This window comes from Oncorhynchus mykiss, unplaced genomic scaffold (assembly GCF_013265735.2).
Source record: "Oncorhynchus mykiss isolate Arlee unplaced genomic scaffold, USDA_OmykA_1.1 un_scaffold_196, whole genome shotgun sequence".
NCBI lineage: Eukaryota > Metazoa > Chordata > Actinopteri > Salmoniformes > Salmonidae > Oncorhynchus > Oncorhynchus mykiss.
In genome coordinates this window covers 597,501-625,000 of record NW_023493679.1, presented here as the reverse complement: position 1 = coordinate 625,000, position 27,500 = coordinate 597,501, and the positions used below count along the sequence as shown (strand labels likewise).

At 43.7% G+C, this 27,500-nt stretch overlaps 1 protein-coding gene across 1 annotated transcript in view; it reads left to right on the top strand.

The window, feature by feature from the left end:
* Nucleotides 1-27,500, top strand: part of LOC110514365 (glutamate receptor ionotropic, NMDA 2A) — a 193,924-nt gene that overhangs the window by 165,022 nt on the left and 1,402 nt on the right. Inside the window, exons 16-19 of the mRNA XM_036972876.1 lie at nt 6,416-6,603; nt 11,924-12,162; nt 15,339-15,522; nt 24,667-25,515. Of these exons, the coding sequence (XP_036828771.1) occupies nt 6,416-6,603; nt 11,924-12,162; nt 15,339-15,522; nt 24,667-25,515 (1,460 nt within the window). The remainder of the gene's footprint in view (nt 1-6,415; nt 6,604-11,923; nt 12,163-15,338; nt 15,523-24,666; nt 25,516-27,500) is intronic.

The following is a 27,500-nucleotide window of genomic DNA, read 5'->3' as shown; positions in this document are numbered from 1 at the left end:
TTCTTACATAAACGGTTGTTATGATTTCGCCGAAAACCTTTATTGAAATCTGACACCCCAGGTGGATTAACAACAAGCTAAACTGTGTTTTGCTATATTGCACTTGTGGTTTCATGAAAATGTAATATTTTTACTAATTTAATTTGAATTTGGCGCTCTGCAATTCAGCGTGTGTTGATGAAAATGATCCCGCTAACGGGATGGGTGCGTCAAGAAGTTTAACAAATTAGTGCACCCCTGAGTTCTGCAGGCATTTCCTCCTAATCCCAGGTCTTCAGGAGCAGGGCATGTATGTGTTGTAGGAGCACTGGTCCGCCTTCCTTCAGGATTTCAACTGGAATTTCATCTGGCCGTTGTTGTTCCCCTTCTAAAGGATTGCATCTTGCACCTCCTGCAGGTTAGGTGGTCCTCCCATGTCCTCCTGCAGGTTAGGTGGTTCTCCCATGTCCTCCTGCAGGTTAGATGGTTCTCCCATGTCCTCCTACAGGTTAGGTGGGTCTCCCATGTCCTCCTGCAGGCCAGGAGCTTCTCCCATGTCCTCCTGCAGGTTAGGTGGTTCTCCCATGTCCTTCTGCATGCCAGGAGGTTCACCCTTGTCCTCCTACAGGTTAGGTGGGTCTCCCTTGTCCTCCTACAGGTTAGGTGGTTCTCCCATGTCCTCCTACAGGTTAGGTGGGTCTCCCATGTCCTCCTACGGGTTAGGTGGGTCTCCCATGTCCTCCTACAGGTTAGGTGGGTCTCCCATGTCCTCCTACAGGTTAGATGGGTCTCCCATGTCCTCCTACAGGTTAGGTGGGGCTGCCTTGTCCTACAGGTTAGGTGGGTCTCCCATGTCCTCCTGCAGGTTAGGTGGTTATCCCTTGTCCTCCTACAGGTTAGATGGTTCTCCCATGTCCTCCTACGGGTTAGGTGGGTCTCCCATGTCGTCCTCCACCTTCTGTTGAGGACATGGGAGACCGTTGACTGTTGAGGACATGGGAGACCGTTGACTGTTGAGGACATGGGAGACCGTTGACTGTTTAGGACATGGGAGACCGTTGACTGTTGAGGACATGGGAGACCGCTGACTGTTGAGGACATGGGAGACCGCTGACTGTTGAGGAGCTCCTCGAAGTGTTCTTTCCACTGGGATTCGTCATGCTTCATTAGCTTTGGCCCATCTGTGTTAGGCCACGGTGCCTGGGTCTGTACACGACCTTGGTGGTGAGGGATGTGTTAGGCCACGGTGACTGGGTCTGTACACGGCCTTGGTGGTGAGGGATGTGTTAGGCCACGGTGACTGGGTCTGTTCACGGCCTTGGTGGTGAGGGATGTGTTCAATCTCACTGACTGTATCTTTGGAGCGAAGGGGGTTCAGGCCACGGTGACTGGGTCTGTACACGGCCTTGGTGGTGAGGGATGTGTTCAATCTCACTGAGTGTATCTCTGGAGCGAAGGGGGTTTAGGCCACAGTGACTGGGTCTGTACACGGCCTTGGTGGTGAGGGATGTGTTCAATCTCACTGAGTGTATCTCTGGAGCGAAAGGGGTTTAGGCCACGGTGACTGGGTCTGTACACGGCCTTGGTGGTGAGGGATGTGTTCAATCTCACTGAGTGTATCTCCGGAGCGAAGGGGGTTTAGGCCACGGTGACTGGGTCTGTACACGGCCTTGGTGGTGAGGGATGTGTTCAATCTCACTGAGTGTATCTCTGGAGCGAAGGGGGTTTAGGCCACGGTGACTGGGTCTGTACACGGCCTTGGTGGTGAGGGATGAGTTAGGCCACGGTGACTGGGTCTGTACACCTCCTTGGTGGTGAGGGATCTGTTAGGCCACGGTGACTGGGTCTGTACACGGCCTTGGTGGTGAGGGATGTGTTAGGCCACGGTGACTGGGTCTGTACACGGCCTTGGTGGTGAGGGATGTGTTAGGCCACGGTGACTGGGTCTGTACACGGCCTTGGTGGCGTCGAAGGAGTCTCTGGAGTCAGCCAGCTGCTGGATCTCCAGGACCTGTTCTGTTCACCATGTGGTTTTTAGTTCCCGGTTCTCCAGGACCTGTTCTGTTCACCATGTGGTTTTTAGTTCCCGGATCTCTAGGACCTGTTCTGTTCACCATGTGGTTTTTAGTTCCCGGCGTTGGACATCTCACTGTGGAGGGAGCTTCTCTTTTTTGCCCTGCAGTTGGACATCTCACTGTGGACGGAGCTTCTCTTTTGGCCCTGCAGTTGGACATCTCACTGTGGAGGGAGCTTCTCTTTTGGCCCTGCAGTTGGACATCTCACTGTGGAGGGAGCTTCTCTTTTGGCCCTGCAGTTGGACATCTCACTGTGGAGGGAGCTTCTCTGTTGGCCCTGCCATTGGACATCTCACTGTGGAGGGAGCTTCTCTTTTGGCCCTGCAGTTGATATCGTTTTTCCAGGCACAAAAGGTTCCCCGCTTGGTTTCAAATGGGTTGTTCAATTTCTGAGGCATTCTCAACAGACCAGTCCTTTTGTGTCTTACTGTCGGTGGGGTCATTCTTTTGGGTCTTACGGTCGGTGGGGTCCTTGTTCTTTTGGGTCGTACAATCATGTTTTTTTTTGTTGGTCTTATAGCCAAGGTTGTCCTTGCAGGTGTTGAGGATGGCGGGCTTGATTATGTTCCAGTGTGTTTCAATGAGCTTCAGCCCCTTGCCATTTGAGTGACAGCTAGCAAAGACGCACACACGGCAGAGCGAGCGAGTGCAATGACGTGGTGGATATATCTGACACATATAGTAGTACGCAATTTACCCGGGGACCACTTTTGGCTCGCGAACCACTACTTTCAGAACGATAAGCTACTAAGTATACAGAAGTACCGGAGTATAGTACCAGAGTATAACAGTTACTACGGTTACATTCACACAACCAGAAGTACCAGAGTATAACAGTTACTACGGTTACATTCACACAACCAGAAGTACCGGAGTATAACAGTTACTACGGTTACATTCACACAACCAGAAGTACCAGAGTATAACAGTTACTACGGTTACATTCACACAACCAGAAGTACCAGAGTATAACAGTTACTACGGTTACATTCACACAACCAGAAGTACCGGAGTATAACCGTTACTACGGTTACATAACCGTTACTACGGTTACATTCACACAACCAGAAGTACCGGAGTATAACAGTTACTACGGTTACATTCACACAACCAGAAGTACCGGAGTATAGTACCAGAGTATAACAGTTACTACGGTTACATTCACACAACCAGAAGTACCAGAGTATAACAGTTACTACGGTTACATTCACACAACCAGAAGTACCAGAGTATAACAGTTACTACGGTTACATTCACACAACCAGAAGTACCGGAGTATAGTACCAGAGTATAACAGTTACTACGGTTACATTCACACAACCAGAAGTACCGGAGTATAACCGTTACTACGGTTACATTCACACAACCAGAAGTACCGGAGTATAACCGTTACTACGGTTACATTCACACAACCAGAAGTACCAGAGTATAACAGTTACTACGGTTACATTCACACAACCAGAAGTACCGGAGTATAACCGTTACTACGGTTACATTCACACAACCAGAAGTACCGGAGTATAACAGTTACTACGGTTACATTCACACAACCAGAAGTACCGGAGTATAACCGTTACTACGGTTACATTCACACAACCAGAAGTACCGGAGTATAACCGTTACTACGGTTACATTCACACAACCAGAAGTACCGGAGTATAACAGTTACTACGGTTACATTCACACAACCAGAAGTACCGGAGTATAACCGTTACTACGGTTACATTCACACAACCAGAAGTACCGGAGTCAAAGGGTTGGAGTGTAACAGTTACTATGGTTACATTCACACAACCAGAAGTACCGGAGTATAACCGTTACTACGGTTACATTCACACAACCAGAAGTACCGGAGTCAAAGGGTTGGAGTGTAACAGTTACTATGGTTACATTCACACAACCAGAAGTACCGGAGTATAACCGTTACTACGGTTACATTCACACAACCAGAAGTACCGGAGTATAACCGTTACTACGGTTACATTCACACAACCTGAAGTACCGGAGTAAACTCTGTTTAACTTCATCCTGTGAGTCAAAGGGTTGGAGCCATTTGATTGTTTGCAAAGCACCAAACGGATGGTCATAAGACGTTTTGTCGAAGTGGCCGATGAGTTCATTGTTAATAGCCGATCCCTAGTCCAGGGACCTTTGGTTCACCAGCCAGCTTTCCTTTCAAGAAAAGGGTCTATCTGCCTTTCCTCTCCTACAGGTGCTCTTCACCGGCCAGTGGAGTTTCAGAGAGTGCAGCAAGGTCGATGTGAAATATCCTCAGCTCTCTGCCGTCTTTCAGATCCCTTGTCCATTAGGGTTCCAGGCGCCAATGGTTATTTGGAGCCTGGAATGTAGAATGTAGAATGTTTTTAAACTATGAAATTAAATTAAATTGTTTATTTCTCATAGTTTCCGACCGTGAAGAGGTGAACCTACTGGACACACACACACACACACACACACAGTCCCTAGAAGAAGTGAAACACACTGAAACCTACAGTACCAGTCAAAAGTTTGGACACGCCTACGAAATAACACGTATGGAATCATGTAGTAACAAAAAAAGTATTAATCTAAGTTTTAATTATTCAATGTAGCCATCCTTTGCCTTGTTGACAGCTTTGCACACTCTTGGCATTCTCCCAACCAGCTTCACCTAGAATGCTTTTCCAACCGTCTTGAAGGAGTTCCCACATATGCTGAGCACTTGTTGGCTGCTTTTCCACACTGCGGTCCAACTCATCCCAAACCATCTCATTTGGGTTGAGGTCGGGAGATTGTGGAGACCAGGTCATCTGATGCAGCACACCATCACTCTCCTTCTTAGTCAAGTAGTCCTTACACAGACTGGAGGTGTGTTGGGTCATTGTCCTGTTGAAAAACCAATGATAGTTCCACTAAGTGCAAACCAGACAGGATGGCGTATCCCTGCAGAATGCTGTGGTAGCCATGCTGGTTAAGTGTGCTTTCAAATCAAATCAAATCAAATCAAATGTATTTATATAGCCCTTCGTACATCAGCTGATATCTCAAAGTGCTGTACAGAAACCCAGCCTAAAACCCCAAACAGCAAGCAATGCAGGTGTAGAAGCACGGTGGCTAGGAAAAACTCCCTAGAAAGGCCAAAACCTAGGAAGAAACCTAGAGAGGAACCAGGCTATGTGGGGTGGCATGTCCTCTTCTGGCTGTGCCGGGTGGAGATTATAACAGAACATGGCCAAGATGTTCAAATGTTCATAAATGACCAGCATGGTCGAATAATAATAAGGCAGAACAGTTGAAACTGGAGCAGCAGCACGGTCAGGTGGACTGGGGACTGCAAGGAGTCATCATGTCAGGTAGTCCTGGGGCATGGTCCTAGGGCTCAGGTCCTCCGAGAGAGAGAAAGAAAGAGAGAAGGAGAGAATTAGAGAACGCACACTTAGATTCACACAGGACACCGAATAGGACAGGAGAAGTACTCCAGATATAACAAACTGACCCTAAACCCCCGACACATAAACTACTGCAGCATAAATACTGGAGGCTGAGACAGGAGGGGTCAGGAGACACTGTGGCCCCATCCGAGGACACCCCCGGACAGGGCCAAACAGGAAGGATATAACCCCACCCACTTTGCCAAAGCACAGCCCCCACACCACTAGAGGGATATCTTCAACCAATCTTCTAAATAAATAAATCACAGACAGTCTCACCAGCAAAGCTCCCCCACACTATCACACCTCCTCCTCCATGCTTCACGGTGGGAATTTTGTCTGTGTGTTTTGTTACAGTAAACTGAGAATATAGTTCCTCTGTGTGTTTCGTTACAGTAAACTGAGTTTATAGTTCCTCTGTGTGTTTTTGTTACAGTAAACTGAGTTTATAGTTCCTCTTTGTGTTTTTGTTACAGTAAACTGAGTTTATAGTTCCTCTGTGTGTTTTTGTTACAGTAAACTGAGTTTATAGTTCCTCTGTGTGTTTTGTTACAGTAAACTGAGTTTATAGTTCCTCTGGTTGTTTTGTTACAGTAAACTGAGTTTATAGTTCCTCTGTGTGTTTTTGTAACAGTAAACTGAGTTTATAGTTCCTCTGTGTGTTTTTGTTACAGTAAACTGAGTTTATAGTTCCTCTGTGTGTTTTTGTTACAGTAAACTGAGTTTATAGTTCCTCTGTGTGTTTTTGTAACAGTAAACTGAGTTTATAGTTCCTCTGTGTGTTTTGTTACAGTAAACTGAGTTTATAGTTCCTCTGTGTGTTTTGTTACAGTAAACTGAGTTTATAGTTCCTCTGTGTGTTTTTGTTACAGTAAACTGAGTTTATAGTTCCTCTGTGTGTTTTTGTTACAGTAAACTGAGTTTATAGTTCCTCTGGTTGTTTTGTTACAGTAAACTGGATGCCTTCATCTATGATGCTGCTGTGTTAAACTACGCTGCTGGCAGAGACGATGGCTGTAAGCTGGTCACCATCGGCAGCGGGTACATCTTCGCCACCACCGGCTACGGCATCGCTCTGCAGAAAGGGTCGCACTGGAAACGACAGGTGGACTTGGCTATACTGGCCATCATAGGAGATGGTAGGACTCTCCTCTCCTCTCCTCTCCTCTCCTCTCTTCGGCTTTCTTCTGCTCTCCTCTCCTCTCCTCTCCTCTACTCGTCTTTCTTCTGCTCTCCTCTCCTCTCCTCTCCTCTCCTCTCCTCTCCTCGGCTTTCTTCTCCTCTCCTCTCCTCTCCTCTCCTCTCCTCTCCTCTCCTCTCCTCTCCTTTCCTCTCCTTTCCTCCCCTCTCTTCTCCTTTCCTTTCCTCTGCTCTCCTCCTCTCCTGCCCTTTCCTTTCCCCTCCTTTCATCTCCTCTCCTCTCTCTACCATATTTAACCCTTCTATGTCACTGTCCTCTCCTCCCTCAACCAGTCCTGTATTTCTATACTGTATATGTGGTTACTAATGTATATGTAAAGACATGTATATGCAAATAGGGTTATATGTAAATAGGGTTATATGTAAATATGGGTATATTTAAATAGGGTTATATGTAAGTAGTGCATATGTAAATAGGATTATATGTAAATAGGGTTATATGTAAATAGGGTTATATGTAAATAGGGTATATGTAAATAGGGTTATATGTAAATAGGGTTGTATGTAAATAGGGTTACATTTAAATAGGGGTATATGTAAATAGGGCATATGTAAATAGGGTTATATTTAAAAAGGGGTATATGTAAATGTGAGTATATGCAAATATGGTTATTTGTAAATAGGGTCATATGTAAATAGGGGTATATGTAAATGTGAGTATATGCAAATAGGGTTATTTGTAAATAGGGTTGTAGGGTTGTATGTAAATAGGGTTGTATGTAAATAGGGTTATATGTAAATAGGGTTATATTTAAAAAGGGGTATATGTTAATAGTGCATATGTAAATAGGGTCATATGTAAATAGGGTTATATGCAAATAGGGTGATTTGTAATGGGTTTGTATGTAAATAGGGTTTGTAAATGGGTTTGTGGGTTTGTATGTAAATAGGGTTGTATGTAAATAGGGTTGTATGTAAATAGGGTTGTGTGTAAATAGGGTTATGTGTAAATAGGGTTGTGTGTAAATATTGTTATATGTAAATAGGGTTGTGTGTAAATAGGGTTGTGTATAAATAGGGTTGTGTGTAAATAGGGTTATATGTAAATAGTGTATATGTAAATAGGGTTATATGTAAATAGGGTATATGTAAATAGGGTATATGTAAATAGCGTATATGTAAATAGGGTTATATGTAAATAGGGTATATGTAAAATAGGGTTATGTGTAAATAGGGTTGTGTGTAAATCGGGTATATGTAAATAGGGTTATGTGTAAATAGGGTTATATGTAAATAGGGTTATGTGTAAATAGGGTTATATGTAAATAGGGTTATGTGTAAATAGGGTTATATGTAAATAGGGTTGTATGTAAATAGGGTTGTATGTAAATAGGGTATATGTAAATGGGGCTGTATGTAAATATGGTATATGTAAATAGGGATGTATGTAAATAGGGTATATGTAAATAGGGCTGTATGTAAATATGGTATATGTAAATAGGGCTGTATGTAAATAGTGTATATGTAAATATGGTATATTTAAATAGGGTATATGTAAATAGGGCTGTATGTAAATAGGGTTGTATGTTATTTCTGTCTGTTTTTTCATCTGTCTTCTCTACTGTTACACGTCTGTCTGTTCAGCCAAGTCCAAGAGAGGAGAACTGGCAAGTAAGCATTTCACTGTGTTGTCTACACCTCACTGTTTGTGGTCCTCTCCTTTTCTCTCCTTTCATCTCCTCTCCTCTCCTCTCCTCTCCTCTCCTCTCCTCTCCTCTCCTCTCCTCTCCTCTCCTCTCCTCTCCTCTCCTCTCCTCTCCTCTCCCCTCCTTTCCTCTGCTCTCCTCTCCTCTCCTTTTCTCTCCTTTCATCTCCTCTCCTCTCCTCTCCTCTCCTCTCCTCTCCCTCTCCTCTCCTCTCTTCTCCATTTCTCTCCTTTCATATGCTCTCCTCTCCTCTCCTCTCCTCTCCTCCCTCTTTCTTCTCCTCTCCTCTGCTCTCCTCTCCCTTCCTTTCCCCTCCTTTCATCTGCTCTTCTCTCCTCTCCTCTCCTCTCCTCTCCTCTCCTCTCCTCTCCTCTCCTCTCCTCTCCTCTCCTCTGCTCTCCTCTCCTTTCCTTTCCCCTCCTTTCATCTCCTCTCCTCTCCTCTCCTCTCCTCTCCTTTCCTCTCCTCTCCTCTCCTCTCCTCTTCTTTCCTCTGCTCTCCTTTCCTCTGCTATCCTTTCCTCTCCTCTCCTTTCCTCTCCTTTCCTTTCCGTTACTTTCCTTCCTCTCCTCTCCTCCCTCTTTCCTCTCCTTTCCTCTCCTCTCCTTTCCTCTCCTTTTCTCTCCTCTCCTCTCCTCTCCTTTCCTCTCCTCTCCTCCCTCTTTCCTCTCCTTTCCTCTCCTTTTCTCTCCTTTCATCTCCTCTCCTCTCCTCTCCTCTCATCTCCTCTCCTCTCCTCTCCTCTCCTCACCTCTCCTTTCCTCTCCTTTCCGTTCCGTTACTTTCCTTCCTCTCTTCTCCTCCCTCTTTCCTCTCCCTCATCATTCCTCTGCTCAGCTCTCCCCTTTTCTTCTCTTCTCCTCTCATCTTCTCTCCTTCCCTCTTCTCTTGTTGCTTGAAAATCCTACCCTCTCTTCTCGTCTCTCTACATATCCTACACTCTCTTCTCGTCTCTCTACATATCCTACACTCTCTTCTCGTCTCTCTACATATCCTACCCTCTCTTCTCGTCTCTCTACATATCCTACACTCTATTCTCGTCTCTCTACATATCCTACACTCTCTTCTCATCTCTCTTCATATCCTACACTCTCTTCTGGTCTCTCTACATATCCTACCCTCTCTTCTCATCTCTCTTCATATCCTACACTCTCTTCTCATCTCTCTTCATATCCTACCCTCTCTTCTCGTCTCTCTACATATCCTACACTCTCCTCATCGCTCTTCTTGTCTCTCTTCATATCCTACATTCTCTTCTCGTCTCTCATCTTCTCTCTTCTCGTCTCTCTTCATATCCTACCCTCTCGTCTCTCTACATATCCTACTCTCCTCGTCTCTCTTCTCGTCTCTCTTCATATTCTACATTCTCTTCTCGTCTCTCATCTCTTCTGTCTTCTTGTCTCTCTACATATCCTACACTCTTTTCTTGTCTCTCTACATATCCTACACTCTCCTCTTGTCACTCTTCTCGTCTCTCATAACACTCTCTTCATGTCTCTCTACATTGACATGTTAGTCATTTAGCAGACGCTCTTATCCAGAGCCACTTACAGTTAGCTTACTCATTCTGATTCAGGAGAGAGGGAGGAGAGGAGAGAGTGAGGAGAGGAGGAGAGGGGATGAGAGGAGGGAGGCATGAGAGGAGGTGAGGGATGAGAGGAGGAGAGGAGGGAGGCATGAGAGGAGGCGAGGGAGGAGAGGATGAGAGGAGGGAGGCATGAGAGGAGGTGAGGGATGAGAGTGAGGAGAGGAGAGAGGGATGAGAGGAGGAGAGAGGGATGAGAGGAGGAGAGAGGGATGAGAGGAGGTGAGGAGAAAGGGAGGAGAGGAGGAGAGAAGGATGAGAGGAGAAGAGGAGACAGGGATGAGAAAGAGGAGAGAGGAGGGAGAGGAGAGAGGAGAGGAGGAGAGAGGAGAGGAGAGAGATATGAGAGAGGAGAGGAGGAGAGAGGAGAGGAGAAGAGAGGAGAGGAGGAGAGGAGAGAGATATGAGAAAGAGGAGAGAGGAGAGAGGGATGAGAAAGGGGAGAGAGGGAGGAGAGGAGAGCAGCAGTAGCTGGACCATACAGCTCCACTAAATGGACACCATTTTCCCTGAGGGAAAATGATACACTACAGTGTCACTAATCACTACAATGTAGAGAATCTACACTACATCTCCACTACACTACAGTGTCACTAATCACTACAATGTAGAGAATCTACACTACATCTCCACTACACTACAATACAGCCTTCCCTGCCAGGCCACACAGCTAGCATGTTCCACTCTGGTCCCACTATCTGTCCTTCCTCACAAAGTGTACACTTGTTCCCTTCCTTTCAGTGATCTGAAAGGAAAGGACTCGAAATAGGAGACTCCCACAAGTACCTCCACCAATCCAATGCTTTTTAAATGTCTGGGATGTAGTGAACGAGTGCAGACCAGCTAGCAGACTATAGTTACCATGGTGACATTCACACAGCTAGCAGACTACAGTATTACCGTCACACAGTTACCATGGTTACATTTACACAGCCGGCTAGCAGACTACAGTATTACCACCACATAGTTACCATGGTTACATTCACACAGCCAGCTAGCAGACTACAGTATTACCATCACACAGTTACCATGGTTACATTCCCACAGCCAGCTAGCAGACTACAGTATTACCATCACAGAGTTACCATGTACACATGTACACATATTACCGTCTCCCCCTCCTCACCCCTCTCCACTCCCTTCTGTCTCCGCCTCCTCAGCCCTCCTCACCCCCTTCTGTCTCCCCCTCCTCACACCTCCTCACCCCCTTCTGTCTCCCCCTCCTCAGCCCTCCTCACCCCCTTCTGTCTCCCCCTCCTCACCCCTCCTCACCCCCTTCTGTCTCCCCCTCCTCACCCCTCCTCACCCCCTTCTGTCTCCCCCTCCTCACCCCTCCTCACCCCTCCTCACCCCCTCTCTCTCTCTATCAATAGATCATGTCATATACTACTTACTGTCTACCTCTCTCTCGCTATCAATAGATCATGTCATATACTTTACTTACTGTCTACCTCTCTCTCTCTATCAATAGATCATGTCATATACTTTACTTACTGTCTACCTCTCTCTCTCTATCAATAGATCATGTCATATACTTTACTTACTGTCTACCTCTCTCTCTCTATCAATAGATCATGTCATATACTTTACTTACTGTCTACCTCTCTCTCTCTATCAATAGATCATGTCATATACTTTACTTACTGTCTACCTCTCTCTCTCTATCAATAGATCATGTCATATACTTTACTTACTGTCTACCTCTCTCTCTCTATCAATAGATCATGTCATATACTTTACTTACTGTCTACCTCTCTCTCTCTATAAATAGATCATGTCATAGACTACTTACTGTCTATCTCTCTACCCCAACCTCTCTATCTCTTCCTGCCCCCACTCTCTACCTCTCTCTCTCTCTCTCTCTCTCTCTCTCTCTCTCTGTCTCTGTCTCTCTCTCTCTCTCGCTCGCTCGCTCGCTCTCTCGCTCTCTCTCTCTCTGTCTCTCTCTCTCTCTCTCTCTGTCTCTCTCTCTCTCTCTCTCTGTCTCTCTCTCTCTCTCTCTCTCTCTCTCTCTCCCCTCTTCTCCAGGTGAGATGGAGGAGTTGGAGGCTATCTGGCTAACGGGGATCTGTCACAATGAGAAGAACGAGGTGATGTCCAGTCAGCTGGATATAGACAACATGGCCGGAGTGTTTTACATGCTGGCTACCGCCATGGGCCTGTCTCTAATTACCTTCATATCAGAACACCTCTTCTACTGGAGGCTGAGATACTGTTTCACTGGAGTCTGTAACGGACGACCTGGTCTGCTCTTCACCATCAGCAGGGTAAGACTGAAGGGTACTGGGTAGGGGTTAGGGTACTGGGTAGGGGTTAGGGTACTGGGTAGGGGTTAGGGTACTGGGTAGGGGTTAGGGTACTGGGTAGGGGTTAGGGTACTGGGTAGGGGTCAGGATACTGGTTAGGAGTTAGGGTGTAGAATGTAGGGGCTAGGGTACTGGGTAGGGGTTAGGGTACTGGGTAGGGGTTAGGGTACTGGGTAGGGTTTGGGTACTGGGTAGGGGTTAGGGTACTGGGTAGGGGTTAGGGTACTGGGTAGTGGTCAAGGTACTGGGTAGGGGCTAGGGTACTGGGTAGAGGTTAGGGTACTGGGTAGGGTTTGGGTACTGGGTAGGGGTTAGGGTACTGGGTAGGGGTTAGGGTGTAGAATGTAGGGGTTAGGGTGTAGAATGTAGGGGCTAGGGTGCTGGGTAAGGTACTGGGTATGGGTTAGGGTACTGGGTAGTAGTTAGGGTACTGGGTAGGGGTTAGGGTATTGTGTAGGGGTTAGGGTGTAGAATGTAGGGGTTGGGGTGTAGAATGTAGGGGCTAGGGTACTGGGTAGGGGTTAGGGTACTGGGTAGGGGCTAGGGTACTGGGTAGGGGTTAGGGTACTGGGTAGGGGTTAGGGTACTGGGTAGGGATTAGGGTACTGGGTAGGGATTAGGGTGTGGGTAGGGGTTAGGGAGAAGGAGATAGAGAGAGATGGAGGAGGAGAGAGAGGTGGAGGAAGGAGAGAGAGAGAGAGAGAGAGAGAGAGAGGTGGAGGAAGGAGAGAGAGAGAGAGAGAGAAAGAGAGAGAGAGAAGGGGATGGAGGAAGGAGGGAGGGAGATGGTCAGGTTACTGCTGTGAAATAGAGCCAGGTGTTGCAGCCTGAGGCAGAGAACAGATACATCACCTCACCCTCGGTCTCTGTTCTCTATTCTGCACCTGTACTTTACTAGCCATCCTTTCTCAGCCTGGGTTAGGGCCAGTCTGTTTCTACTGTCTCTCAGCCTGGGTTAGGGCCAGTCTGTTTCTACTGTCTCTCAGCCTGGGTTATGGCCAGTCTGTTTCTACTGTCTCCTAGCCTGGGTTAGGGCCAGTCTCTTTCTACTGTCTCAGCCTGGGTTAGGGCCAGTCTCTTTCTACTGTCTCAGCCTGGGTTAGGGCCAGTCTGTTTCTACTGTCTCTCAGCCTGGGTTAGGGCCAGTCTGTTTCTACTGTCTCTCAGCCTGGGTTAGGGCCAGTCTGTTTCTACTGTCTCAGCCGGGGTTAGGGCCAGTCTGTTTCTACTGTCTCAGCCGGGATTAGGGCCAGTCTGTTTCTACTGTCTCTCAGCCTGGGTTAGGGCCAGTCTGTTTATACTGTCTCAGCTGGGTTAGGGTCAGTCTCTTTCTACTGTCTCTTAGCCTGGGTTAGGGCCAGTCTCTTTCTACTGTCTCTTATTCTGGGTTAGGGCCAGTCTGTTTCTACTGTCTCTTATTCTGGGTTAGGGCCAGTCTGTTTCTACTGTCTCTTAGCCTGGGTTAGGGCCCGTCTCTTTCTACTGTCTCTTAGCCTGGGTTAGGACCAGTCTGTTTCTACTGTTTCTTAACCTGGGTTAGGGCCAGTCTCATTCTATTGTCTCTCAGCCTGGGTTAGGGACAGTCTCTTTCTACTGTCTCTTAGCCTGTCTTTCTACTGTCTCTTTCTACAGTCTCTTAGCCTGGGTTAGGGCCAGTCTGTTTGTGAGGAGTTAAGAGGAGTTAAGAGGATTAGTGAGGAGTTAAGAGGAGTAGTGAGGAGTTAAGAGGAGTAGTGAGGAGTTAAGAGGAGTTACGAGGAGTAGTGAGGAGTTAAGAGGAGTTAAGAGGAGTAGTGAGGAGTTAAGAGGAGTAGTGAGGAGTTAAGAGGAGTAGTGAGGAGTTAAGAGTAGTGAGGAGTTAAGAGGTGTAGTGAGGAGTTAAGAGGACTTAAGAGGAGTAGTGAGGTTTTAAGAGGAGTTAAGAGGAGTAGTGAGGAGTTAAGAGGAGTAGTGAGGAGTTAAGAGGAGTAGTGAGGAGTTAAGAGGAGTTAAGAGGAGTAGTGAGGAGTTAAGAGGAGTTAAGAGGAGTAGTGAGGAGTTAAAAGGAGTAGTGAGGTTTTAAGAGGAGTTAAGAGGAGTAGTGAGGAGTTAAGAGGTGTAGTGAGAAGTTAAGAGGAGTAGTGAGGAGTTAAGAGGAGTTAAGAGGAGTAGTGAGGAGTTAAGAGGAGTTAAGAGGAGTAGTGAGGAGTAGTGAGGAGTTAAGAGGAGTAGTGAGGAGTTAAGAGGAGTAGTGAGGAGTTAAGAGGAGTAGTGAGGAGTAGTGAGGAGTTAAGAGGAGCTAAGAGGAGTAGTGAGGAGTTAAGAGGAGTAGTGAGGAGTTAAGAGGAGTTAAGAGGAGTAGTGAGGAGTTAAGAGGAGTAGTGAGGAGTTAAGAGGAGTAGTGAGGAGTTAAGAGGAGTTAAGAGGAGTAGTGAGGAGTTAAGAGGAGTAGTGAGGAGTTAAGAGGAGTAGTGAGGAGTTAAGAGGAGTTAAGAGGAGTTAAGAGGAGTAGTGAGGAGTTAAGAGGAGTAGTGAGGAGTTAAGAGGAGTAGTGAGGAGTTAAGAGGAGTAGTGAGGAGTTAAGAGGAGTAGTGAGGAGTTAAGAGGAGTTAAGAGGAGTAGTGAGGAGTTAAGAGGAGTAGTGAGGAGTTAAGAGGAGTTAAGAGGAGTAGTGAGGAGTTAAGAGGAGTTAAGAGGAGTAGTGCTACTACCAAGGGTTACTCTTTTGTCTGTCTTTCTCTCTCTCTCTCTCTCTCCCCGACTCTCTCTCTCTCTCTCCCTCTCTGTCTCTCTCTCTTCTCTCTCTCTCTCTCTCTCTCTCTCTCTGTGTGTGTGTGTGTATGTTGTCTGTCTGTGTGTGTGTGCTGCCTCACACTAATCTTCTTCCTCTCTCTTTCTGTTCCCTTTTTTCCTCCCTTCCTCCCGCCCCTCCATCACCATCATCATCATCGCCCCCTCCTCTCTTCCTCATCTCCTCCTCCCCTCCTCCTCTCCTCCCCCTCCTCATCTCCTCCTCCTCTCCTCCTCCTCCCCTCCTCCTCTCCTCCCCCTCCTCCTCCTCCTCTCCTCCTCCCCTCCTCCTCTCCTCCCCCTCCTCCTCCTCATCTCCTCCTCTCCTCCTCCTCCCCTCCTCCTCTCCTCCTCCTCCTCCTCTCCAGGGTATCTGGTCTTGTGTCCACGGGGTCCATATAGAGTTAAAGAAGAAGCCTCCGGAGTTGGACTTCTCTCCTCAGGCCAACATGTTACACCTTCTGAAGTCAGCTAAGAAGATCACCCTGTCTTCTTCATCTCCTAAACGCTCCCCGGCCTTGCTGCAGCCTGGTATCATCAACATGATGAAAGGTATGATAAACCCCTGACCTCTAACCCCTGACCTCACATCTCTAACCCAGCAACAAAAATTATAGAATTACAGGAACCTTTCCAAAAAAAATACCTGGTTGGAGGATTTCAAATTCCCTGGGAAGATTCCAACCGGGACTTCAGGAAAAATGTTGGGGAATTTTATCAGGAAATTAAAGGGAAAATCTGCTACTTACATTTTATTAAATTCAGGATTATATATATCCTTTGATTCTTCAAGAATGTAACTTACAAATGCCTCATCAGCTTATTGCAACTGTTGTACCCAATAGTGATGTATATACATCTTGAACGGCCGATGCTATGAGAGGCCTGGAAGGTACAAGTCGGCCATATTGGCACTCCCAATTAAATGTATTTAAGTCTTGTTCTTGTTGTTGTAGAGGGGACAGTGACATTAATCATCTCTAACAATTATACTTTAAGACAAAAAAACAATTTAATATATAATTTTTTTGTATTTGTTAAATTAATGATTAGATAACATAATATCATTTAAAAGTATCCATTAAAGGGTTGGTGGAAAAAAAAAACGTTTCACAACCGAACGTAGACATTAATACATGTAGTAACAGAACCCCACAGTAGAGGTGTAGACATAATAAATGTAGTAACAGAACCCCACAGTAGAGGTGTAGACATTAATAAATGTAGTAACAGAACCCCACAGTAGAGGTGTAGACATTAATAAATGTAGTAACAGAACCCCACAGTAGAGGTGTAGACATAATAAATGTAGTAACAGAACCCCACAGTAGAGGTGTAGACATTAATAAATGTAGTAACAGAACCCCACAGTAGAGGTGTAGACATTAATAAATGTAGTAACAGAACCCCACAGTAGAGGTGTAGACATAATAAATGTAGTAGCAGAACCCCACAGTAGAGGTGTAGACATTAATAAATGTAGTAACAGAACCCCACAGTAGAGGTGTAGACATAATAAATGTAGTAACAGAACCCCACAGTAGAGGTGTAGACATTAATAACTGTAGTAACAGAACCCCACAGTAGAGGTGTAGACATAATAAATGTAGTAACAGAACCCCACAGTAGAGGTGTAGACATTAATAAATGTAGTAACAGAACCCCACAGTAGAGGTGTAGACATTAATAAATGTAGTAACAGAACCCCACAGTAGAGGTGTAGACATAATACATGTAGTAACAGAACCCCACAGTAGAGGTGTAGACATAATAAATGTAGTAACAGAACCCCACAGTAGAGGTGTAGACATAATAAATGTAGTAACAGAACCCCATAGTAGAGGTGTAGACATAATAAATGTAGTAACAGAACCCCACAGTAGAGGTGTAGACATTAATAAATGTAGTAACAGAACCCCACAGTAGAGGTGTAGACATTAATAAATGTAGTAACAGAACCCCACAGTAGAGGTGTAGACATAATAAATGTAGTAACAGAACCCCACAGTAGAGGTGTAGACGTAATAAATGTAGTAGCAGAACCCCACAGTAGAGGTGTAGACATTAATAAATGTAGTAACAGAGCCCCACAGTAGAGGTGTAGACATTAATAAATGTAGTAACAGAACCCCACAGTAGAGGTGTAGACATTAATAAATGTAGTAACAGAACCCCACAGTAGAGGTGTAGACATAATAAATGTAGTAACAGAACCCCACAGTAGAGGTGTAGACATTAATAAATGTAGTAACAGAACCCCACAGTAGAGGTGTAGACATAATAAATGTAGTAACAGAACCCCACAGTAGAGGTGTAGACATAATAAATGTAGTAACAGAACCCCACAGTAGAGGTGTAGACATTAATAAATGTAGTAACAGAACCCCACAGTAGAGGTGTAGACATTAATAAATGTAGTAACAGAACCCCACAGTAGAGGTGTAGACATTAATAAATGTAGTAACAGAACCCCACAGTAGAGGTGTAGACATAATAAATGTAGTAACAGAACCCCACAGTAGAGGTGTAGACATAATAAATGTAGTAACAGAACCCCACAGTAGAGGTGTAGACATAATAAATGTAGTAACAGAACCCCACAGTAGAGGTGTAGACATTAATAAATGTAGTAACAGAACCCCACAGTAGAGGTGTAGACATTAATAAATGTAGTAACAGAACCCCACAGTAGAGGTGTAGACATAATAAATGTAGTAACAGAACCCCACAGTAGAGGTGTAGACATTAATAAATGTAGTAACAGAACCCCACAGTAGAGGTGTAGACATTAATAAATGTAGTAACAGAACCCCACAGTAGAGGTGTAGACATTAATAAATGTAGTAACAGAACCCCACAGTAGAGGTGTAGACATAATAAATGTAGTAACAGAACCCCACAGTAGAGGTGTAGACATAATAAATGTAGTAACAGAACCCCACAGTAGAGGTGTAGACATAATAAATGTAGTAACAGAACCCCACAGTAGAGGTGTAGACATAATAAATGTAGTAGCAGAACCCCACAGTAGAGGTGTAGACATTAATAAATGTAGTAACAGAACCCCACAGTAGAGGTGTAGACATAATAAATGTAGTAACAGAACCCCACAGTAGAGGTGTAGACATTAATAAATGTAGTAACAGAACCCCACAGTAGAGGTGTAGACATAATAAATGTAGTAACAGAACCCCACAGTAGAGGTGTAGACATAATAAATGTAGTAGCAGAACCCCACAGTAGAGGTGTAGACATTAATAAATGTAGTAACAGAACCCCACAGTAGAGGTGTAGACATAATACATGTAGTAACAGAACCCCACAGTAGAGGTGTAGACATAATAAATGTAGTAACAGAACCCCACAGTAGAGGTGTAGACATTAATAAATGTAGTAACAGAACCCCACAGTAGAGGTGTAGACATTAATAAATGTAGTAACAGAACCCCACAGTAGAGGTGTAGACATTAATAAATGTAGTAACAGAACCCCACAGTAGAGGTGTAGACATAATAAATGTAGTAACAGAACCCCACAGTAGAGGTGTAGACATAATAAATGTAGTAGCAGAACCCCACAGTAGAGGTGTAGACATTAATAAATGTAGTAACAGAACCCCACAGTAGAGGTGTAGACATAATACATGTAGTAACAGAACCCCACAGTAGAGGTGTAGACATAATAAATGTAGTAACAGAACCCCACAGTAGAGGTGTAGACATTAATAAATGTAGTAACAGAACCCCACAGTAGAGGTGTAGACATTAATAAATGTAGTAACAGAACCCCACAGTAGAGGTGTAGACATTAATAAATGTAGTAACAGAACCCCACAGTAGAGGTGTAGACATAATAAATGTAGTAACAGAACCCCACAGTAGAGGTGTAGACATAATAAATGTAGTAACAGAACCCCACAGTAGAGGTGTAGACATAATAAATGTAGTAACAGAACCCCACAGTAGAGGTGTAGACATAATAAATGTAGTAACATAACCCCACAGTAGAGGTGTAGACATAATAAATGTAGTAACAGAACCCCACAGTAGAGGTGTAGACATTAATAAATGTAGTAACAGAACCCCACAGTAGAGGTGTAGACATTAATAAATGTAGTAACAGAACCCCACAGTAGAGGTGTATACATAATAAATGTAGTAACAGAACCCCACAGTAGAGGTGTAGACATAATAAATGTAGTAACAGAACCCCACAGTAGAGGTGTAGACATAATAAATGTAGTAACAGAACCCCACAGTAGAGGTGTAGACATAATAAATGTAGTAACAGAACCCCACAGTAGAGGTGTAGACATTAATAAATGTAGTAACAGAACCCCACAGTAGAGGTGTAGACATAATAAATGTAGTAACAGAACCCCACAGTAGAGGTGTAGACATAATAAATGTAGTAACAGAACCCCACAGTAGAGGTGTAGACATAATAAATGTAGTAACAGAACCCCACAGTAGAGGTGTAGACATAATAAATGTAGTAGCAGAACCCCACAGTAGAGGTGTAGACATAATAAATGTAGTAACAGAACCCCACAGTAGAGGTGTAGACATAATAAATGTAGTAACAGAACCCCACAGTAGAGGTGTAGACATTAATAAATGTAGTAACAGAACCCCACAGTAGAGGTGTAGACATAATAAATGTAGTAACAGAACCCCACAGTAGAGGTGTAGACATTAATAAATGTAGTAACAGAACCCCACAGTAGAGGTGTACACATAATAAATGTAGTAACAGAACCCCACAGTAGAGGTGTAGACATAATAAATGTAGTAACAGAACCCCACAGTAGAGGTGTAGTAGACATAATAAATGTAGTAACAGAACCCCACAGTAGAGGTGTAGTAGACATAATAAATGTAGTAACAGAACCCCACAGTAGAGGTGTAGACATAATAAATGTAGTAACAGAACCCCACAGTAGAGGTGTAGACATAATAAATGTAGTAACAGAACCCCACAGTAGAGGTGTAGACATTAATAAATGTAGTAACAGAACCCCACAGTAGAGGTGTAGACATTAATAAATGTAGTAACAGAACCCCACAGTAGAGGTGTAGACATAATAAATGTAGTAACAGAACCCCACAGTAGAGGTGTAGACATTAATAAATGTAGTAACAGAACCCCACAGTAGAGGTGTACACATAATAAATGTAGTAACAGAACCCCACAGTAGAGGTGTAGACATAATAAATGTAGTAACAGAACCCCACAGTAGAGGTGTAGTAGACATAATAAATGTAGTAACAGAACCCCACAGTAGAGGTGTAGTAGACATAATAAATGTAGTAACAGAACCCCACAGTAGAGGTGTAGACATAATAAATGTAGTAACAGAACCCCACAGTAGAGGTGTAGACATAATAAATGTAGTAACAGAACCCCACAGTAGAGGTGTAGACATTAATAAATGTAGTAACAGAACCCCACAGTAGAGGTGTAGACATTAATAAATGTAGTAACAGAACCCCACAGTAGAGGTGTAGACATTAATAAATGTAGTAACAGAACCCCACAGTAGAGGTGTAGACATAATAAATGTAGTAACAGAACCCCACAGTAGAGGTGTAGACATAATAAATGTAGTAGCAGAACCCCACAGTAGAGGTGTAGACATTAATAAATGTAGTAACAGAACCCCACAGTAGAGGTGTAGACATAATACATGTAGTAACAGAACCCCACAGTAGAGGTGTAGACATAATAAATGTAGTAACAGAACCCCACAGTAGAGGTGTAGACATTAATAAATGTAGTAACAGAACCCCACAGTAGAGGTGTAGACATTAATAAATGTAGTAACAGAACCCCACAGTAGAGGTGTAGACATTAATAAATGTAGTAACAGAACCCCACAGTAGAGGTGTAGACATAATAAATGTAGTAACAGAACCCCACAGTAGAGGTGTAGACATAATAAATGTAGTAACAGAACCCCACAGTAGAGGTGTAGACATAATAAATGTAGTAACAGAACCCCACAGTAGAGGTGTAGACATAATAAATGTAGTAACATAACCCCACAGTAGAGGTGTAGACATAATAAATGTAGTAACAGAACCCCACAGTAGAGGTGTAGACATTAATAAATGTAGTAACAGAACCCCACAGTAGAGGTGTAGACATTAATAAATGTAGTAACAGAACCCCACAGTAGAGGTGTATACATAATAAATGTAGTAACAGAACCCCACAGTAGAGGTGTAGACATAATAAATGTAGTAACAGAACCCCACAGTAGAGGTGTAGACATAATAAATGTAGTAACAGAACCCCACAGTAGAGGTGTAGACATAATAAATGTAGTAACAGAACCCCACAGTAGAGGTGTAGACATTAATAAATGTAGTAACAGAACCCCACAGTAGAGGTGTAGACATAATAAATGTAGTAACAGAACCCCACAGTAGAGGTGTAGACATAATAAATGTAGTAACAGAACCCCACAGTAGAGGTGTAGACATAATAAATGTAGTAACAGAACCCCACAGTAGAGGTGTAGACATAATAAATGTAGTAGCAGAACCCCACAGTAGAGGTGTAGACATAATAAATGTAGTAACAGAACCCCACAGTAGAGGTGTAGACATAATAAATGTAGTAACAGAACCCCACAGTAGAGGTGTAGACATTAATAAATGTAGTAACAGAACCCCACAGTAGAGGTGTACACATAATAAATGTAGTAACAGAACCCCACAGTAGAGGTGTAGTAGACATAATAAATGTAGTAACAGAACCCCACAGTAGAGGTGTAGACATAATAAATGTAGTAACAGAACCCCACAGTAGAGGTGTAGACATAATAAATGTAGTAACAGAACCCCACAGTAGAGGTGTAGACATTAATAAATGTAGTAACAGAACCCCACAGTAGAGGTGTAGACATTAATAAATGTAGTAACAGAACCCCACAGTAGAGGTGTAGACATAATAAATGTAGTAACAGAACCCCACAGTAGAGGTGTAGACATAATAAATGTAGTAACAGAACCCCACAGTAGAGGTGTAGACATAATAAATGTAGTAACAGAACCCCACAGTAGAGGTGTAGACATAATAAATGTAGTAACAGAACCCCACAGTAGAGGTGTAGACATTAATAAATGTAGTAACAGAACCCCACAGTAGAGGTGTAGACATAATAAATGTAGTAACAGAACCCCACAGTAGAGGTGTAGACATTAATAAATGTAGTAACAGAACCCCACAGTAGAGGTGTACACATAATAAATGTAGTAACAGAACCCCACAGTAGAGGTGTAGACATAATAAATGTAGTAACAGAACCCCACAGTAGAGGTGTAGACATAATAAATGTAGTAACAGAACCCCAGAGTAGAGGTGTAGACATAATAAATGTAGTAACATAACCCCACAGTAGAGGTGTAGACATAATAAATGTAGTAACAGAACCCCACAGTAGAGGTGTAGACATTAATAAATGTAGTAACAGAACCCCACAGTAGAGGTGTAGACATTAATAAATGTAGTAACAGAACCCCACAGTAGAGGTGTAGACATAATAAATGTAGTAACAGAACCCCACAGTAGAGGTGTAGACATAATAAATGTAGTAACAGAACCCCACAGTAGAGGTGTAGACATAATAAATGTAGTAACAGAACCCCACAGTAGAGGTGTAGACATAATAAATGTAGTAGCAGAACCCCACAGTAGAGGTGTAGACATAATAAATGTAGTAACAGAACCCCACAGTAGAGGTGTAGACATAATAAATGTAGTAACAGAACCCCACAGTAGAGGTGTAGACATTAATAAATGTAGTAACAGAACCCCACAGTAGAGGTGTAGACATAATAAATGTAGTAACAGAACCCCACAGTAGAGGTGTAGACATTAATAAATGTAGTAACAGAACCCCACAGTAGAGGTGTACACATAATAAATGTAGTAACAGAACCCCACAGTAGAGGTGTAGACATAATAAATGTAGTAACAGAACCCCACAGTAGAGGTGTAGTAGACATAATAAATGTAGTAACAGAACCCCACAGTAGAGGTGTAGTAGACATAATAAATGTAGTAACAGAACCCCACAGTAGAGGTGTAGACATAATAAATGTAGTAACAGAACCCCACAGTAGAGGTGTAGACATAATAAATGTAGTAACAGAACCCCACAGTAGAGGTGTAGACATTAATAAATGTAGTAACAGAACCCCACAGTAGAGGTGTAGACATTAATAAATGTAGTAACAGAACCCCACAGTAGAGGTGTAGACATAATAAATGTAGTAACAGAACCCCACAGTAGAGGTGTAGACATAATAAATGTAGTAACAGAACCCCACAGTAGAGGTGTAGACATAATAAATGTAGTAACAGAACCCCACAGTAGAGGTGTAGACATAATAAATGTAGTAACAGAACCCCACAGTAGAGGTGTAGACATTAATAAATGTAGTAACAGAACCCCACAGTAGAGGTGTACACATAATAAATGTAGTAACAGAACCCCACAGTAGAGGTGTAGACATTAATAAATGTAGTAACAGAACCCCACAGTAGAGGTGTAGACATAATAAATGTAGTAACAGAACCACACAGTAGAGGTGTAGACATTAATAAATGTAGTAACAGAACCCCACAGTAGAGGTGTAGACATAATAAATGTAGTAACAGAACCCCACAGTAGAGGTGTAGACATAATAAATGTAGTAACAGAACCCCACAGTAGAGGTGTAGACATAATACATGTAGTAACAGAACCCCACAGTAGAGGTGTAGACATTAATAAATGTAGTAACAGAACCCCACAGTAGAGGTGTAGACATAATACATGTAGTAACAGAACCCCACAGTAGAGGTGTAGACATAATACATGTAGTAACAGAACCCCACAGTAGAGGTGTAGATTCAGTATTCAGATTATAGATGTTATACTGTCTCCAGGAGGTCTCTATAGATTATAGATGTTATACTGTCTCCAGGAGGTCTCTACAGATTATATATGTTATACTGTCTCCAGGAGGTCTCTATAGATTATAGATGTTATACTGTCTCCAGGAGGTCTCTACAGATTATATATGTTATACTGTCTCCAGGAGGTCTCTATAGATTATAGATGTTATACTGTCTCCAGGAGGTCTCTATAGATTATAGATGTTATACTGTCTCCAGGAGGTCACTGTGGATTATATATGTTATACTGTCTCCAGGAGGTCTCTATAGATTATAGATGTTATACTGTCTCCAGGAGGTCTCTATAGATTATAGATGTTATACTGTCTCCAGGTGGTCTCTATAGATTATAGATGGTATACTGTCTCCAGGTTGTCTCTATAGATTATATATGTTATACTGTCTCCAGGTGGTCTCTATAGATTATAGATGTTATACTGTCTCCAGGTGGTCTCTATGTTACAGATGTTATACTGTCTCCAGGTGGTCTCTATAGATTATAGATGTTATACTGTCTCCAGGTGGTCTCTATATATTATAGATGTTATTCTGTCTCCAGGTGGTCTCTATGTTATAGAAGTTATACTGTCTCCAGGAGGTCTCTATGTTATAGATGTTATACTATCTCCAGGTGGTCTCTATAGGTTATAGATGTTATACTGTCTCCAGGTGGTCTCTAAAGATTATAGATGTTGTGCTGTCTCCAGGTGGTCTCTTTAGATTATAGATGTTGTGCTGTCTTTCCTCTAGGTAACTCTGTCGTCAGTCTGTCTCCTAAAGGCCAGGGTGGTCTCTATAGCAACACTTCCACTCTACAGGGCTTCCTGGGTCGGCACAAAGACCTGCTGAATAACTCATCCCCAGGCCCGTACCCTGGGAAACCCAAACCCCACCCCCTCAGCCTCAACGACGTAGAGGTCAGCGTTACCGCCGACAACGGCAAACCCCACCCCCCCGGCCCGGCCGGCCCCGCTTCCAAACCCCGCGCCCTATGGAAGAAGAGCGTGGAGACGCTAAAACAAGGACCAATCCCGTTGTCCGGTCCCGCCGGTGGTCCCGCCCCCGGATCCGCTGGCTCCGCCTCTGTCCCGGGCCATGCAACAATGAAGAGCCAGCGTTACCTCCCTGAAGACCCGCCCCATTCCGACATCTCCGAGTGTTCCAGCCGGCCCCCCTCCTACATGGAATCCGATCTGGGGGGGCCCAGGATGGGGATGGGGGGGTTCAAACCCCCAAAAGACGGGCTGAAGAAACGCCCGGTGGGGGGGGTGGGAGGTGTGGGAGGCGGAGGCGGCAGTGGGAGGAGTCACGAGAAGATCTATTCCATAGACTCAGACCAGTCCAGTCTACACTCCGCCCCGCTCTACCAGAGAGACAGCCTCCAGGAACCCCCCGACGTCACACACACGCACTCCGACCTCAGACACTCTCACTCGGAGCACTCCAACGCCGTGGACGATTCCATCCTGCAGCTGAGCGCCAGTCTGCTGCACCACAGCCACTCTGCCGACGCTGACCTCCACTCTCTGAAGGACAAGAAGTACAGCACCTACAAACACACCAGCACTGGAGCTGCCTCCTCAGGCAAAGACAAGAGCAGTAAGTATTCATGTAGTATTACTGTAGTACTATAGAAGTATTAATGTAGTTTTACTGTAGTATAGCTATAGTATTATAGAAGTACATCACCTACAAACACACCAGCACTGGAGCTGCCTCCTCCAGCAATGACAAGAACGGTAAGTATTACTGTAGTATAACTATAGTACTATAGAGGTATTAATATAGTATAACTATGGTATTATAGAAGTAGTACTGTAGTATAACTATAGTACTATAGAGGTATTAATATAGTATACTTATGGTATTATAGAAGTAGTACTGTAGTATAACTATAGTACTATAGAGGTATTAATATAGTATACTTATGGTATTATAGAAGTAGTACTGTAGTATAACTATAGTACTATAGAGGTATTAATATAGTATAACTATGGTATTATAGAAGTAGTAATGTGGTATAACTAGAGTACTATAGAGGTATTAATATAGTATTACCATGGTATTATAGAAGTAGTAATGTGGTATAACTAGAGTACTATAGAAGTAGTAACGTGGTATAACTATAGTACTATAGAGGTATTAATATAGTATAACTATGGTATTATAGAAGTAGTAATGTGGTATAACTAGAGTACTATAGAGGTATTAATATAGTATACCTATGGTATTATAGAAGTAGTAATGTAGTATAACTAGAGTACTATAGAGGTATTAATATAGCATAACTATGGTATTAAATGTCTACCGTGTTCTGTGGTAATCAGCACCGTGTTCTGTGGTAATCAGCACCGTGTTCTGTGGTAATCAGCACCGTGTTCTGTGGTAATCAGCACCATGATCTGTGGTAATCAGCACCATGTTCTGTGGTAATCAGCACCGTGTTCTGTGGTAATCAGCACCGTGTTCTGTGGTAATCAGCACCATGTTCTGTGGTAATCAGCACCATGTTCTGTGGTAATCAGCACCATGTTCTGTGGTAATCAGCACCATGTTCTGTGGTAATCAGCACCATGTTCTGTGGTAATCAGCACCATGTTCTGTGGTAATCAGCACCATGTTCTGTGGTAATCAGCACCATGTTCTGTGGTAATCAGCACCATGTTCTGTGGTAATCAGCACCATGTTCTGTGGTAATCAGCATGTTATAAATGTCTACCATGTTCTGTGGTAATCAGCATGTTATAAATGTCTACCATGTTCTGTGGTAATCAGCACTGTGTTCTGTGGTAATCAGCATGTTATAAATGTCTACCATGTTCTGTGGTAATCAGCACCATGTTCTGTGGTAATCAGCACCATGTTCTGTGGTAATCAGCACCATGTTCTGTGGTAATCAGCATGTTATAAATGTCCCTTATTTCATTTCCTCAAATGAATTCCATTCAGTTCAGTAAACTAAAGGGGTAATTATTGCTGTCAGACATTTGACACAGATAAGAGACCTCTAATCTCAGCAGCCCTGGGTTCTGTTTTGTTGCTACAGTTGGTTCTGCAAGGGACCAAAATTATAACGTACTCATAATCAATACATGATGTTAATCAATACATGATGTTAATCAATACATGATGTTAATCAATACATGATGTTAATCAATACATGATGTTAATCAATACATGATGTTAATCAATACATGATGTTAATCAATACATGATGTTAATCAATACATGATGTTAATCAATACATGATGTTAATCAATACATGATGTTAATCAATACATTCCCTCTCGTCTTCCCTCTCCTCTCCTCTCCCCTCCCCTCCTCTCCTCTCCTCTCCTCTCCTCTCCTCTCCTCTCCTCTCCTCTCCTCTCCTCTCCTCTCCTCTCCTCTCCTCTCTTCTCCTCTCCCTTCCCTCCCTTCTCCTCCCCTCCCTCTCTCCCCTCCCTTCCCTCCTCTCCCTTACCTTCTCCTCCCCTCTCCCCTCTCCCCTCTCTCCTCTCTGCCCTCTCCTCTCATCTCTCCTCTCCTCTCCTCTCCTCTTCCTCTCCTCTCCTCTCCTCTCCTCTCCTCTCCTCTCCTCTCCT